The sequence below is a fragment of the Sceloporus occidentalis genome, unplaced genomic scaffold, assembly GCF_023333645.1.
Source record: "Sceloporus occidentalis isolate IW3139 unplaced genomic scaffold, rSceOcc1.0.p SCAF_28, whole genome shotgun sequence".
In the NCBI taxonomy this organism is placed as follows: Eukaryota; Metazoa; Chordata; class Lepidosauria; order Squamata; family Phrynosomatidae; genus Sceloporus; species Sceloporus occidentalis.
The window spans coordinates 4,784,901-4,802,679 of record NW_028317008.1 but is presented as its reverse complement, the minus strand read 5'-3'; the positions used below and the strand labels follow the sequence as shown (position 1 = coordinate 4,802,679).

The following is a 17,779-nucleotide window of genomic DNA, read 5'->3' as shown; positions in this document are numbered from 1 at the left end:
CCTCAAATAGAGGTCTGACTACAAGACTAAGATCCAGATCCCCCGCAACGCTGCAGGGGACCTTTATCCTCCTCTCTGACAGCCTCTGCTGCTGTTGGCACTTCCTCTGGAGGCTTCTATGACAGAGCGCCGGCATCACATGACCTTCTGGTGCTGATTCATAGAAGCCAGGGCGGAAGTGCCGGCAGTAGAAGCGTGCGCATCGCGCAGACCTCCACCGACTGCCCCACTAGACACCAAGGAATCTGAAGCACAGGGGATAAGTCTAGGGAAGCACTGGTAAGTCTGGGGAAGGTAAGAGTGGCATATGGGGGGTATAAGGGCTTTCTGGAGGCAGAGTGGCATATAGGGGGTTAAAAGGAATATCAGGGAGGCAGAGTGGCATATAGGGGGTTAAAAGGAATATCAGGGAGGCAGAGTGGCATAAAGGGGGTCAAGAGGCATATCTGGGAGGCAGAGTAGCAAGTCGTGGGGCAGATGTGCATAACTGGGGGCAGGTTGGCAAATAAAAGGAAATAAAAACAAAAAATGAATTTTTCTCAATCATAGTTTTATATATAGTAATATTTACTAGTTAAACTTTTTTTCTTTTAGAGTAGTCTTATATTCAGGCTTTTTCTTTTTTTCCTAAATTAATATTCAAATTTTGGGGGGGGGCATCTTATAATCAGGGTCGTCTTATAATCAAGCAAATACGGTATTATCATTGTTTGTGTGTTATTAGCGTAAGCATATTGTGTCTGTCTATACTTGTGACTGAGATGTAGATCAGATCACAGTTTATGAACAATCAATGCAGAAATCCAGGAAATTCCAGCGTTCACTTACTTTTTCTTGCCACTGTATATTCTTGTCACTTATCTATTATATCTATTCATAAAACTAAAAAAAAAGACATTTGTTAAATTAATCAGGTTATTTTTCAGGATAATGTTTCACAGTTTTATTAAGATCTGACATTCAAGTCTTGAATTTCTAGAAAGCTACAATATAGCCTAGTTTAATTACATTTTTTTATTTTATTTTTCAGCCCACAAATACCACTACAGACGTGTATAACTCAAAAATACTTAAAGAAACCACTCACCTCTTCAAGTCGCCATCTGTTTATAAGTCTTAGATATGCACCTGGTCTCCCAGTAAACCTTAAACACAATAAATAATAAAAATACCCACAGATATGTATACATCAAAATATAAATATATAAAAGATGATTTGAAAATATGCAATACAATATGTTTATACAATATATATTATATTTTATATTATATATAATATATTATACAATATACAATATCTACTGTGGAAATATTGCCATTAATATTATAATAAATATAAATCTAGGGTTACTAGCTAAGCAAAATAAAGCTCATTCAGTGCCAGGAATTAGAAGCATTGACCCTGAGCATGGGAGATTGTTCAATTGCTGTGTTGCCATCAGGAGTCTTTATGGTCACTGTCACCTGTCTCCCCATGTCCTCTATCACTGGCATTACTACAGGGGCCGAGCACAGTACCTTCCAACCAGGACTGGGAACCGCACCGATCCAGATGGAAAGGGCCCTTTCTAAACTATTTTAAACCGGCATGGGGAGACAGGAACGTATCGGGGTCACGTGGTTCGGCAGTGAAACAGAGGCAAGCAGTCAGAGGAAAAGCTGCATGAGAGGTAAGCGGGGGCAGGAGATGGGATATATGTATTTGTGCTTATATATATATATATATATATGTGTGTGTACGTGTGTGTGTGACCATGGATGTGCACTTGTGTGTGTTTATGTGAGCATGGATGTGTACTTGTGTTTGTGTGAGCATGGATGTGTACTTGTGTTTGTGGGAGCATGGATGTGTACATGTGCGTGTGTGTATGAGCATGGTACCCGCTGACCACGGGTACCGGGTGCAGCACTGCTGCTCCCGCTCCTGTTCCGTCGGCTGTCTGGATGGTCGCGCACGTACCCATCCATGACGCTCACTTTATCCATCCCTGAGTGGAGACGGCAGGGAACGCACGCCAATGACGTCCAGCACGGGGACGGGGCGTCTTCTGGCGGCAGGTTTAAAAATCGGTACTGTGTATCACTCAGTGCTCAGTTATTGTGCCTGTAGGGAGCTATCCTTTGCATTCCTATTGATTTAATTGATTGATTCCTGTTGCTGACCCTTGGCTATTGATATTCGGACTATGCTGCTCTCTCTGACCCTGACACTTGGATATCGTTTACTGGACTCCGTTATTTCTTGTGATCCTGATTTGGCTTTGTTACGGGACATTGCTGCATTTAGTGAGTCTGACCCTGTCTGCTCAATCTGAACGTGGAGTATCCTGCATACCGGGTTCTTCATCCCAACCCTTACAGTGAGCAGGCATGTGTATGTGTGTGTGAGCATGGATGTGTACTGACGTGTGTGTTTAAGCATGGATGTGTACTTGTGTGTGTGATCATGGTGAGATTGTGTTATTTGTGCAAAGAATTTGGGGCAAAGAAGGCACAGACCAGTTGTGTGAGGGCAATAATGGCACAGACTAGCTGTTGAAGTTGTCATCAAAAAAACATTTGTTTGGGTCACACACTGACTGTAGTTTACCTAATCATCTGTCTATATTTTACTGAGAAGGTAGTAGATAAAAGGAACAGACCCCACCAGGATGGGGAGAGGCCAGTACAGTAAGGGAACATGAACAATCATGGGCAGTGGCAACTCTAGAAACAGTATATAGGGGGGGGCACACAAGATACCACAGTCAAACTGGGGGGGCATTAATAATTTCCACCATTAAATCATACCACTGAAAAAACATATATATATATATATATTGCCAAAAGTAATGTGCTATGGAATGATACTTTTGTTATTGGACAATACAATACTTGATCATTCAACATGGGAAGCCTGAAGCCACAATTTAGTACGACTAATCCTTGAAATCCTTTAAACAACACAATACCTTAACTTTTGCACTAAATGATTTCAGGGCCTAATATTAGATCCTGCTGCTGATATATATATATTAGCCTCTGCTGCCCATATATATTAATATTAGCCCCAGTTGCTGATATATATTAATATTAGTCCCTGCTGCCGATATATATATATATATAAATATATATATAAATATTAGACCCTGCTGCCGATAGCAGGTATAGATCAACACATTAACACACAAACCCAGCTTTGCATGTATAGATCAATTGCAATTCACTTGTGATCTCAGCACTGAAGGTATATTTCAAATAAACAGAATCAGACATACAAATCCTGTATTTGCAGGTATACAATAATAATATATGAAACATAGCATCGCAGGTATAGATCAAATAAATACATGGAAACAGCATTGCAGGTATTAATCAACTGAACAAGACATACAAACCCTGTATTTGCAGGTATACATAAATAACGTATGGAAACATAGCATAGCAGATATGGATCTACAGAATAACACAGAAACCCAGCTTTGCAGGTACAGATCAATTGGAATTCACATAGAAACACAGCATTAAAGGTATATTTAAAACCCCCTAAATTACAGGCATAGATCACAGGTTGCACACCCCAAAGCAAGCCCTGGCGTCCACATTGCCCACATAGAACCTGGCCAGCACCCAGATTACACACATAAGATTTGCCATCTTTGTCCCATATACACCCGGGCTGTGCCATCTCGGTCCCCAAGGCTCAAACATCCTGCTAGTGCTATCTTTCCCTTCCACAATTATACATCTATGATACACACAAACACATTAACTCATGCACTCCCTCATTCAGACAAATCATCCACACATTAACTCATGCTCTCCCTCATTCAGACAATTCATCCATTTAAAGAAACTACACCCCTTGGAGCTTCAAATAAGGGACTACATGTATTTATAGGACAAAAGTTGAGTGCACAAATAATGATGGAATATGTCGCTTTGGCTAGAAAATATGTTTTTTCTAACCATAGCGACATGTTCATTTGTGTCTAGCGCACTCCAGGTTTGTACTAGAAACACATACAGCCCCTCATTAGATGCGCCAAGGGGTGTAGTTCTTGCAAATGTGTACTTTTTGTGCCATAATTTAACTTCCTATTTGAGCAGTAATGCCACGTCAAGGCTTCAACCCTAATTACTGATCATTCACACGCCTTTCATATCTCCATTCACTCGCAGAAGCACACACCATACTTTCCATACATTCACTCACAGAAGCACACACACCATTCTTTCCCCTTACAATCCCAAAGAAATGATGGTAAAGGGAGAAAAAAATATCACTTTTACAGGAAAAAAAAGGTTTGCAGTAAAAATGCAAGGCGCTGCAGGGATGAGATGGTTACTCACGTACCACACAGGCTAAATGACTGATTTTAATAATATTTGCAGTTCATCAGGATTTCAAAAATTGCCTCCCTCTACCGTTGGCTTAATTTAACCCCATGATCAAAGGGATCATAGGATTAAAAATTAGTATCGGCCATTTTTAAAAAGGGAATATGACTTTTTATAGCTATATGATCGCTATGGTAACATTGGCTACCACAGTGATCATTTAGCTAGAATACTTAAACTTTTTTTTTTTTTTTAAAGTTTAACTACTTTATGTTTAAATCATTTTTTTTACTTTTTTTTTTTAACATAATTTTTTTACATTATTTTTTTACAAGCTATATACCGGAAAGGTGAGATAATTAGCTTTCTAACGGTATATGTTGGGGGTCTGTAGCTGCTTAGATGCCTGAGATACAGGCATCTAAGCAGCATGCCCCCATATCGCTTTAACTGACAATTGTCAGTTATTAATAAAGTTGCGCGGTGACGTCATCGCGTCATTGCGCGTGCCGTCACTGGCCGGATCGGGTGGCCCCGGTGATGCCCTTCAGTGTGAGGGGCAGATCGCCGGGGTAGGTGGTGATGGGGGTCCACAGACCTCCATCAAGGTAAGATAGTGCTAGCGACGGCATGGTGCCGTCGTTAGCACCTGACTGGGACTGCTAGCGACGGCACCATGCCGTCGTTAGCAGTCAAGGGGACTGTCGTGGGTGGCTCCAAATTCGGTGGGGGGGCAACAGGGGGGGCAAGGAATATCCTAGGGGGGGCAATTGCCCCCCCTTGCCCCCCTGTAGCGACGCCACTGATCATGGGACAGACATAAAGCTAGGCCCGGGACAACTTTTTGCAACAGGGCCCCGTGGTTTCCAGTTACGCCCCTGTCCTCTGTCATTGTCAGGAACAGCAGGCATTAGAACCTGCAACACTGTGGATTCTAGGTGAATCACTTATCCACTACTCCACCAGGTGGATCTTGGTTTGCTGTTTCCTTCTGCCTCTCCTTGGACCATGTTGTTCCTGCATGCTCTGGACAAACCTGCCCCTCATTCAGTCAACTAAGGCTCAATATAAACCAGACATCTTTCTAGCCTAGAGCATTGTGTTCCTAGCGTGGGATACTGAGCTACTGCTTTGATGCATCTGATCTGTTTCCTGTGTATGACCTTGGCTACGTTCTCGATCCTGATTTGTGTACCAGACTCGGCATGTCCCAGACTTACCTACCTTCCAACCCGTGTGCCCTGTCTGAGGGCTTCCCAGTCGTGTGCCCTGCCTGAGGGCTTCCAAGCTGTGCTTCTGCCGTGTGCCCTGCTAGAGGGCTTCCAAGCCATGTGCCCTGCCAGAGGGCTTCCAAGCTGTGTGCCCTGCCAGAGAGCTTCCAAGCCGTGTGCCCTGCCAGAGGGCTTCCAAGCCATGTGCCCTGCCAGAGGACTTCAAGCCATGCTCCTGCCGTGTGCCCTGCCAGAGGGCTTCCAGCCATGCTCCTGCCATGTGCCCTGACTGTGCGCTTCCAGCGGTGCTCCTACCTCTTGCCTTGCCAGTGCGCTTCCAGTTTCCTGCCTGTACTGAGGTTGTCACCCCAAGTTTATATCCTGCTCGTGCTCAGAACACCTATAGATGGAGCCCAAGAGGAAGACTAAGGCACAAAGTGGAGCACAACCCTGAACTGGATGCATCAGCCTGCCTACAGCCATGCTCTGAACCCGAACATGCCCCTGCATCGAGACTCTTACCTGATCGGGCACCTGGTGCCCTTACAGTCACCCATTGTCACACACCTGCAGGCCATCTAGTAATCAATAGCCATTAAGGTTGATCCCGTGCTTGTTGTTATTGAGTATCAAGTATATTCTGGTTTTGAACTCTGACCTTGAATGTAGACTATGATCTTGCTTTGCACTTTTGTACCTCTCTTATTTATTGGACTTTGTCTATTCTTTTGGGTTATCCTTCTGTATTGTGCACTGGTGTCCTACCTTGTATGAGCTTGGCTAGCCTGACCGCTGCTGTCTGCTCTTCCCAGACCCAGATGTGTAAGTCTTGGTTTCTCAAGCACAACAGAGCATTACAGAACATAATGAAAGTAAACATTCTGCATTTTTTATTTGTAAACATTGTTGCTTGCGGAAATTGGTCATAATGATCATTATAGTGTGATAGAAACATAGAAGTTGACAGATGTTAAAAATCATTTGGCCCATCTAGTCTGCCCATTTTTCCTCAAGACTCAGATCTTAATACGTCCTTGATTTTCCCCAAGATTCAGAATAGCTTTATGTCTGTCCCATGATTGTTCATATTCCCTTACTGTACTGGCCTCTCCCCATCCTGGTGGGGGCTGTTCCTTTTATCTACTACCTTCTCAGTAAAATATAGACAGATGATTAGGTAAACTACAGTCAGTGTGGTAAACTACAGTCAGTGTGTGACCCAAACAAAGGGTTCTTTAATGACATAGCTTTGATCAAAGCCATTTAACACTAAAATATTGTCAGCATCAGGGCCGTAGGAAGGGTGAGGCGAGTGAGGCGAGCGAGGCACTCGCCTTGGGCGCAGCTGCGAGGGGGCGCACAGCTGCCCAAGGGCGGGCTGTTTGGGGACAAAGTTAACTCATGATGGGATGTTTGGGGACAACGATGGCAAGTCCTATGTGTGTAATGTGGGTGCTGGTCAGGTTCTGCGAGGGCAGCGTGTACGCCAGGGCTGGCTTTGGGGTGTACAATCTGTGAGCTATACCTGTAATTTAGGGGGTTTATCTATACCTTTAATGCTAGGTTTTTATGTGAAATCCAGTTGATCTATACCTGCAATGTTAGGTTTCCATACATTATTTATGTATACAGTATCTCACAAAAGTGAGTACTATCACGGCTGACCAGTGAGCCAAAAAGGTAGATGGTTCCTAATAGCAGATGGCTAACACAAAGTCCGAGGCGAGGTACAAAGGGAAAATCCAAAATCAAGGTCAGGTCACACGCAATGGTCGGGGCAGGCTGCAAGGAACGCTGGTCAAAAATCACAAAGGAAGGTCTGGTACACAGGTAGAAACAAACAGGAACGCTAGGTATAGAGGCAATAAATCAGTTTATACTTGAGCACTGATTTCAAAGTGGAAGGGGCTTTTATGGTTTGAAATTGGCGCCAAAATGATGTCATACTGAGAGACGCATTGCCATGGCAACGCGTACGCAATTCCTACGTAGCCGGCGTCTATCTGCAGCAGCAGGGAGTAGACACGTCTCCATAGTAACCTGAGAACGCGTCCTCCTCCCTGCTAGTCTCTGCTGGCAGTGAAGGGAGCGTGCCTGCACGCAGCCTCTGCTCGTGTCTGTGTTGGCGAGCAGAGGCAGAGAGGAAACCCGACGCCGAGTTCTGCCGACGCTGGAGCCGGGGAGAGGGTGAGTAGATTTATGACAAGTACACCCCTCACATTTTTGTAAATATTTTATTATATCTTTTCATGTGACAACACTGAAGAAATTACACTCTGCTACAATGTAAAGTAGTAAGTGTACAGCCTGTATAACAGTGTAAATTTGGTTTCCCCATCAAAATAACGCAACACACAGCCATTAATGTATAAACCTTGGCAACAAAAGTGAGTACACCCCTAAGTGGAAATGTCCAAATTGGGCCCAAAGTGTCAATATTTTATGTGGCCACCATTATTTTCCAGCACTGCCTTAACCCTCTTGGGCATGGAGTTCACCAGAGCTTCACAGGTTGTCACTGGAGTCCTCTTCCACTCCTCCTGACGACATCATGGAGCTGGTGGATATAAGAGACCTTGCGCTCCCCTATCTTCCTTTTGAGGAAGCCCCACAGATACTCAATAGGTTTTAGGTCTGGAGGCATGCTTGGCCAGTCCATCACCTTTACCATCAGCTTCTTAAGCAAGGCAGCGGTCGTCTTGGATGTGCGTTTGGGGTCATTATCATGTTGGAATACTGCCCTGCGGCCCAGTCTCAGAAGGGAGGGGGATCAAGCTCTGCTTCAGTATGTCACAGTACATGTTGGCATTCCTGGTTCCCTCAATGAACTGTAGCTCCCCAGCACCGGCAGCACTTATGCAGGCCCAGACCATGACATTCCAAACCACCATGCTTGACTGTAGGCAAGACACACTTGTCTTTGAACTCCTCACCTGGTTGCCGCCACACATGCTTGACACCATCTGAACCAAATAAAATTATCTTGGTCTCATCGGAGTACAGGAGATGGTTCCAGTAATCCATGTCCTTAGTCTGCTTTTTTTCAGCAAACTGTTTGCTGACGTACTTGTGCATCATCTTTAGAAAATGCTTCCTTTTGGGATGAAAGCCATGCAGACCAATTTGAAGCAGTCTGCGGCATATAGTCTGAGCACGGACAGGCTGACCCCCCCACCCCTTCAACCTCTGCAGCAATGCTGGCAGCACTCATACGTCTATTTCCCAAAGACAACCTCTGGATATGACGCTGAGTTCCTCCTGACAGGGAGAGGATCGTCACATCAGAGGACAGCAGGGAAAAAAACACACAAAAATGTAGGTATTACAAAAAAAATAGGGGTTATAGGAAAGTGGACCCATATTTAAGGGGGGTTATGCTTCAGTGAGGCAGAGCCTGTCCTGGTGCGTGTGTCTGGGTGTCGGTGTGGCAGAGCCTGTCCTGGTGTGTGTGTCTGGGTCTTGGTGTGGCAGAGCCTGTCCTGGTGTGCGTGTTTGGCTGTCAGTGCAGCAGAGCCTGTCCTGGTGTGTGTGTTTGGGTGTCGGTGTGCAGAGCCTGTCCTGGTGTATGTGTTTGGCTGTCGGTGTGACAGAGCGTGTCCTGGTGTGTGTGTTTGGGTGTTGGTGGGACAGGGCATGTCCTGGTGTGTGTCTTTGGGTGTCAGTGTTGCAGAGCCTGTCTTGGTGTGTGTTTGGGTGGCGGTGTGGCAAAGCCTGTCCTGATGTGTGTGTGTGTGATTGGGTGTCGGTGTGGCAGAGCCTGTCCTGGTGTGTGTGTGTGTTTGGAGGTCGGTGTGGCAGAGCCTGTTCTGGTGTGCGTTTGTTTGGGTCTTAATCCGGCCCTGCCTCCAGTGTGTGTCAGCCATCTTAAATTCAGCTTGTACCCACAGCCTTGTGCAGTTTTATTTAGCTAAATTTGTTTTAAATGTTTTGTGGACTGATTTTGTTTTACTGTTTAAGTAATTCAATATTTACTAGAATGACATATAAAAGCTGATCAAAAAAACTTTTCCACTGCTTTTTTTCATTGTCGCCAAATTAACCCTGTACTAATATGCATTATAAAGCTAAAAGGCCATATTTTCTCTCAGTGAAAAATGAGTGTGGCCCATGCACACATACATTCTTGATGAAATGGCCCACTGCAGAAAAAACGTGGACACCCCTGGCCTAGGCCATCTTTATCTAGAGCAACAATTCTTTTTTCAGATCCTCAGAGAGTTCTTTGCCATGTGGTGCCATGTTGAACTTCCAGGGACCAGTATGAGTTATTTTGATGGGAAAACCAAATTCACACTGTTATACAGGCTGTACACCCACTACTTTAAATTGTAACAGAGTGTAATTTCTTCAGTGTTGTCACATGAAAAGATATGATAAAATATTTACAAAAATGTGTACTCACTTTTGTGAGATACTGTACCTGTAAATAGAGTTTGTATGTGTTATTCAGTTGATCAATACCTGCAAAGCTGTTTCCGTGTGTTTTTTATTTCATCTATACCCGCAACGCTGAGTTTACATGTGATTTCCAGTTGATCTATACCTGCAATGCTGGGTTTGTGTGTTCTATTGATCAATACTTGCAAAGTTATATTTCCATGCATTATTATTGTATACCTGCAAATACAGGATTTGTAGCTATGATTCTGTTTATTTAATCTATACCTTAAATGCAGAGTTCACATGAGAATTTCAATCTATCTATACATGGAAAGCTGGGATTGTGTGTTCATGTGTTGATTTGTACCAGCTATGTTTCCAAACATGTCTTATTCAGTTGATTTATACATGCAAGTGCTGTTTTATGTGTTTATTTGAACTATACCTGAACTACAGGGAGTAAGTAAAAGAGAGGCATGGCTTAGTGAATAAGGGGACAAAGAGGTTCTGGGGATCATTACGGGTGAGAGGGCCTCTCAATGTCACAGTAGGGTCAGAAGGAGGGAAGTCTTCACTGACTCTCACAGTGTTCCCCTAATCTGTAGTGAGTGTGGCAAATATTTTTTATGGTGTGGTAATGGAGGGAATTATTGCATGCTAGGGAGTGTGGCCCAAAGAAATGCTTGTATAGGGTCCAATTATTTCAATATAAAATTTACAGCAGGGTCTAAAATTTATATATATTGTCAGCATGGGCTAATATTAGTATATATTGTCAGCAGGGGCTAATATTAATATACATTGGCAGCAGGATCGGATATTAAATAATGAAAACTAACTGCCAGTTCAGCTGTCCAATCACAGTCTTTACTTCAAAGAGCTAACTATATATAAGGTAGTTACAAATAAATGTCTAACATGTGTGTGCATATATATATATATATATATATATATACCTGCGTGTGTGTGATCTCATGCACTTCCCTCAATGGCAGAAATAAAATGTCACCATAGTGTGTGTGTATGGACAGGTGTGTATAAGGACAGTGTAAATAAAATAACCTCTGTACAAAAAATAGCTGGGGGGTACAATTTTCCATTCTTGCCTTAGGTGCAAAAGGAGCTAGCTATGGGTCTGGTCAGCATAGTTCTAATAGACTTCTAATATATGTCCTCAAAATAACCACTATAAATGATATGGATAGAAGTCATGTTTTTTTTGTTGTTGCTGGATTCTGTTTCATTTGACTTGCTTTGCTACAAAAAGTGAAGCATATTGTTTAAGATTTCATTGTAAAATGAAGATGTTTCTTTGTAAACAGCCAAAGGTGTTGCATGAAAATAAAATATATATTTGTGTGCTCAAATTAGTAGCCCTAAAAAAAGCTATAAAATATTGCAAAATGTGCCCTTCTTACAACGTATTCTATTTTAAAATACTGTAATGTGCATGAGTACAATATGACAAGAACATTCCATTTATGGAACACTCAATATCATAAAAAATAAAACACATGAAAGTCAAGTTATTTTACATAAACTGCTAAAGAGCACAATCATTATGCTGCTCACCACTGTATGCCACTGAGGTCTGTTAACTCAATTAACTAGACTTGACTTGTTGTAAATCCAAGTGCATCCTACCTTACATTGTGTGACCTTCAGGTGAGGGCATGTTAGTTTAGTAACAACTCACATGTCCCTATCTGCAACATGCATACATGTACAAGTTTTACTCTTTAAGTTCCAAGTGAAAATCCCTGTCCACCTTAATGGAGGACTGATGGCAGCAACATAAATTGATCCTTTATCTGTTCACCTTATAGGATTTTTTGTAGTCCCTTTTGGTAAACTTGTGTTTTACTTCAGATAGGGTGAATGTGTTGCCCCCCAAAATATACTTTTATGTTGCTACTAAAAATAGGAAGTTGGAAGGGTAATATATAAACTAGTAGTATCCTTACCTTCCTAGAAAGAATGCTATGTAAAATGTTGAACTGTTCAGATTGACAAACTGAAAAAGAAACATTTTCAAAGTAAAGCTGTTCTCCCACTCTGATTCAGTCCGTGGCTGTTCTGTGGGTAAAAATTATGGACATTACTTGTAGACTTTAAAAATCTGTTCATCATTAAACATAGCTGCAAGTAATTCTGCTGACAGTTCATATAATTTCCTCATATTACATTATACTGGCCATATCATGTTTACAGAATAGATGAAATTATATGTAAGAGATTGCAAGAAAACACAGAAATTATAAACCCAAGCACAAAATATATACAGAGTTATACATAAAAAAGGCTTGGCTGCCATACCCCAGCATTACCTTGTGCTTCCCTCTCGACCTATGACCTTGCTCCAATAATAATAAAATTAGCTTAATTACTCAACTTTTCCCGCTTTAAAGCACCTTATTTTTTTTGTAATATAAATGATGTTCCCCATTGCTATCATTTGTCCCTTTGTGGGTTTTTTTAATTATATATTATACTTATTATTTGTAGTATATATATTCTGGGGGCAGGGTGCCTTAAATTTCACCCCATATGTTTTTTCTGTATAGTACAAATTCAAGTTGGCCAATAATGTTTATTATTTATTATTGAGGCAGCTTCCCTATGGTATATTTCTCATGATCAGCAATATTGCTGTGTTATACTCTAGGGCAGGGCCGGACTGGCCCACCGGGATACCGGGAAATTTCCCGGTGGGCCGGCAGGTCCGTGGGCTGGGCGGCCGGCAGACTTACCCTGAAGACAGCCGCTGAGCGGCTGCAAATAGCATTGAAGGCCTCCCTCGGCGCCAGGGGCGGACAGGGCAGGGGGGCAATTGCCCCCCAGGCTGCCTGAAATCTAATCAAAGCGGCCGCTGGGTGCTGATGCGGCCGGCCAGCATCAGCACCCAGCAGCCGTGTGCGATGGCCGTCTAGTGATGGGAGCAGCGTGAGGGGTGAAAGCTCCGCCCCCTCGCACTGACCTTTCACCCCTCACGCTGCTCCCATCACTATGCGGCCATCAGACTGCTGGGAATGTAATCTAAACGGCCGATGCGTGCTGATGCCGCCGGCCGGCTCTGCTTTAATACTTTTTTTTTTACTTTATATGGCAAGCCGATCCAGCTTACCATATAAATAAAAAAAAAGTGTTAAAGTAGCTCCGGCCGGCGGCATCAGCACGCAGCGGCCGTTTAGATTACATTCCCAGCAGTCTGATGGCCGCATAGTGATGGGAGCAGCGTGAGGGGTGAAAGCTCCGCCACCTCGCACTCAGACTGCTGCAGCACCGGATGTCAGGTCAGTGACTTCCTGACAGCATAGAGGAGAACAGTGTGCAGCTACCAGAGGCATATCAGGGAGGCAGAGTGGCATATGGGGGGGTATAAGGCATTTCTGGAGGCAGAGTGACAGGGAGTAAAAGGCATTTCTGGAGGCAGAGTGGCATATAGGGTATTAAAAGGCATATTATGGGGCAGAGTGGCATATAGGAGGGTATAAAGCATATCGGGGAGGCAGAGTGGCATATAGGGGGGCATAAGGCTTTTCTGGAGGCAGAGTGCCCCATGATATGCCTTTTAACCCCCTTTCTGCCACTCTGCCTCCAGAATGCCTTATACCCACTATATGCCACTCTGTCCCATGATATGCCTTTTAACCCCCTATATGGCAGAGTAATACTGCTGTTTTTTGGACAGTGAAGTACAAATGCAGTACAACTGCAGTAAATGTGCAGTAATACTGCAGTAAAAGTGCAGTATTGCAGTTTTTTCATGTCCAAAAAACAGCAGTATTACTTCAGAAAAACTGCAGTAATTTTTTCGTAAGGGATGAGATAAAAAGAATGGCGAATAGTGTGACGCGGGTATGTATAAGGGGTGCGTGTGGGTATAAGAGCTTGACCGTGAAATAAACTATATGGGGCTGGTCTCAAAATTTTTCCAGGGCTGCTTTTCAGTCCCAGTCCGGCCCTGCTCTAGGGGCCTGGACACTATTGAATACACCCCTAGTTGATGATTTTTTATGTAAAAATGCATCACAATACTGTTATAACATCTATATATATACACCTTCTGTTGAATCTTACTCAATGTCAGTATTGCAGCAGTAGTGAAAATGTTAGTCTTACCTAGATTGGTGAGGAAGAGTGCAACTTTTTCATACAGCTGTAAAATATTACAAACATTGTTAGTTGACAGAAAATTACAAGCTTTATAATTATATATTGAACCACTGTTGCTGATTTGTAACGTGAAAGAGAAATATATATTGAATAGTGAATAATCACTCAAATGTGTAAACATATTTACGTAATTATAAAAGTATTCAAAAGTAACTTAATTTATGCCATAACACTCTACCAAACTCCAAAAACATATGTACTTGGCTGCCAGTATCCCTACAATAATATATACTTTCATTTATAAATTATATTTCTACATTCTATTGCACAAAATATTTATTAAAGACTAAACTTTTTGTTAGTCAAATAAATGATTAGCAAGAATCAACACATTTAAAACATTTAGTTCAAAATCTAATGCAGGGGTGAACAATTTACCCCCTTGAGGGCTGCAAAAATGCCCCAATATTTGGATATCCCATGTGAAAATATGAATCTCAATTAGAAAATATGAATTTAAAAAAAACCCTACTTGTATTCAGGCAAAGATACACAGAATTCCTGTCCTGTTTGTGGACTTGAGTTGTGTACCCCTGGCTTAACGGTGCTACATCTCCACTTAGAGTTGAAGCATAGAAAAAATGCCAAATTTCTCAAATGTGAAAATATAATATGTTTACTTGAGGCAAAATAATTGATGTAGACTATTGGATTTTGATCACAATTAGTTGAACACATGGTGTGACTATTTTGTTGATAACAATAGCAAGTTTAAGAACATTATCTTACCACATTCAGAAACATTATGATACAAAAGTTGATGCACACTGCAGTTCCTGTGGTAGCAACCTGAGAGTTATTCCTGATAAGTGCCCATTTAAAGGCAGCAAATGTACTGACAGTCACAACACGATATATAACAATGCCGAACACAGCAGCAATTACGATACAAATCTGCAGAGAAATCACACACACAAGGATGTAATAGTTATTCACAGGTCACATCCAATATTTTTAGCACAAGATTGGCATTACCTGATAACATATAAATTAGTATTAGTTCTTAAATAATAGCATAAATCATTTTGGTTCATTTTAAAGCATCCAATAACTTCATTTCTTTCATCTCTATGGTTGGTCTAGAGCTGAAAGCTAGTTGGGGATACAGAAGCTCTGACAGCTGACTCTTGCTGAGCAAGAGAGCTATACCTCTACTGGTCCAGTGCTTTGGCAAGAAATATATATATATATATATATAATATACAGTGAAGGAAAAAATATTTAATTCCCTGATTTGTACCTTTGCCCACTAACAAAGACATGGCCAGTCTATAATTTTAATGGTAGGTTTATTTGAACACAGAATAACAACAACAAAAATCTAGAATAACGCATTTAAAAAAAGTTATAAATTGATTTGCATTTTACTCAGTGAAATAACTATTTGACCCCTTTGCAAAACATGACTTAGTACATGGTGGGAAAACCCATATTGACAATCACAGAGGTCAGATGTATTTGGCCACCAGGTTTTCACACATCTCAGGAGGGATTTTGTCCCACTCCTCTTTGCAGATCTTCTCCAAGTCATTAAGGTTTCGAGGCTGACATTTGGCAACTCAAACCTTCAGCTCTCTCCTCCAGGACCTTAATGTGCGTCTTCTTGTGCGTCTTCTTGAGCCACTCCTTTGGTGCCTTGGTCCTGTGTTTTGGGTCATTTTAATGCTGGAACACCCATCCATGACCCAGTTTCAATGCCCTGGCTGAGGTTTTCATCCAAGATTTGATGGTACATAGCCCCATCCATCGTCCCTGTGATGCGGTGAAGTTGTCTTGTCCCCTTAGCAGAAAAACATCCCCAAAGCATAATGTCTACACCTCCATGTTTGACAGTGGGAATGGTGTTCTTGGGGTCATAGGCAGCATTCCTCCTCCTCCAAACACGGCAAGTTGAGTTGATGCCAAATAGCTCAATTTTGGTCAAATCTGACCACAACACTTTCACCCAGTTCTCCTCTGAATCATTCAGATGTTCACTGGCAAACTTCAGACGGGCCTGCACATGTGTTTTCTTGAGCAGGGGGACCTTGTGGGTACCGCAGGATTTCAGTTCTTCACGGCGTAGTGTGTCACCAATTGTTTTCTTGGTGACTATGGTCCCAGCTGCCTTGAGATCATTGACAAGATCCTCCCGTGTAGTGTTGGGCTGATTCCTCACCACTCTCATGATCATTGACACTCCACAAGGTGAGATGTTTCATGGCGCCCCAGACCGAGGGATATTGACAGTTATTTTGTGTTTCTTCTGTTCCAGCCTTGTGTAGGTCTTGTCCCTGACAACCTTGGACAGCTCTTTGGTCTAAGCCATGGTGGAGAGTTTGGAATCTGATTGATTGCTTCTGTCTTTTATACAGGTAACAAACTGAGATTAGGAGCACTCCCTTTAAGGGAGCCAGACATTTTGATGATTGATAGGGGATCAAATACTTACTTCACTGAGTAAAATGCAAATCAATTTATAACTTATGCAAAATATGTTATTCTTGAATTTTTTGTTGTTATTCTGTCTCTCACTGTTCAAATAAACTTACCATTAAAATTATAGTCTGATCGTGGCAAACGTACAAAATCAGCAGGGGATCAAATCATTTTTCCTTCACTGTATACTGTATGTGTATATATATATATATATATATATATATATATATATATATATATATATATATACGTATTTATATGTTATATGTTTGAATTTTTTCCACTGTGCAGTTATGCCTACAATTAATCTTTTTCATTCAGAGTACCCCTGCAGTCCTAAAAATTATTATCTGAGAGTTTATACATTCACATATACCCCTATAGAATACATATTTTATTATTAATAAATAAAAATACCATAAAAAATATTCCAGAAGCAGATACTACAAGTCTGCTGCATTTATCTGTAAAGGCTTGATAAGGCTCCGGTTTTCCTGATATTGGGTTTACTCTTTCTTTTTTTGAATATTTGGCTTCAAATTGAGGGCGTATTTCTTCCTAAAAGTACGTAGAAAACAGATGTTTAGTATATGTAATCAAACATATTTTTTCATTCATTTCATGATTTCCAGGACACATATAGTATTCACATGCTGCTGAACAGCACAGGTAAAGTGCTGCACTCTGGTTTGTTTTACTGAGTAATATTTACCCTTCCATTAGTTTATACATTCCACATACTACAGGGCAGCAGTTTATCTGTGCTGATCTGCAATATGTGAAAATGAAATAAGTCCTGAATAACATGGCTGCTCTGGTCACCCTATGTGACCAGAGCATTACATTCCTTAAACAAGAAGAAATAAGAATGTACCAATATGAATCTCAAGTCCTGGAAGATATTCCTTTGGTGTCTAGATTCTCTGGGACACAAACATGCCCACAATACAGCTCATCTTATGTGTTAAAATGCATTAATAAACCACTTAGCACATAGATGGCGCTATTGCAAACAAAGCAACTTGCTACAATGTATCTACTAGGTTACCAGATAACTTTCCCCAATTATTCAGGGCTTGTCAGGGCTTCATACCATAATTCCATCAATCTGGGTGAAACCCTCATGTACTTAACATGAATACATTCTAGTTGTACAATTATCTACTCACTACCAGGATAAGTTTACAAAACACTTATAATGTACGTGTAACAATAATGTTCTAAATACATCTGTATATCTGATTTGGCAAGCAATGATTTTTAACTGAAAGTGA

The 17,779-nt window shown here is 41.7% G+C and overlaps 1 protein-coding gene across 1 annotated transcript in view; it reads right to left on the bottom strand.

Annotated features, from left to right (window-relative positions):
• ANO4 (anoctamin 4) overlaps positions 1–17,779 on the bottom strand; it is an 81,429-nt gene that overhangs the window by 32,745 nt on the left and 30,905 nt on the right. The window contains exons 14-18 of the mRNA XM_089486074.1: positions 16,923–17,063; positions 14,817–14,981; positions 14,034–14,070; positions 11,876–11,987; positions 1,088–1,145 (exon numbers count right to left, since the gene is read on the bottom strand). Of these exons, the coding sequence (XP_089342200.1) occupies positions 1,088–1,145; positions 11,876–11,987; positions 14,034–14,070; positions 14,817–14,981; positions 16,923–17,063 (513 nt within the window). The remainder of the gene's footprint in view (positions 1–1,087; positions 1,146–11,875; positions 11,988–14,033; positions 14,071–14,816; positions 14,982–16,922; positions 17,064–17,779) is intronic.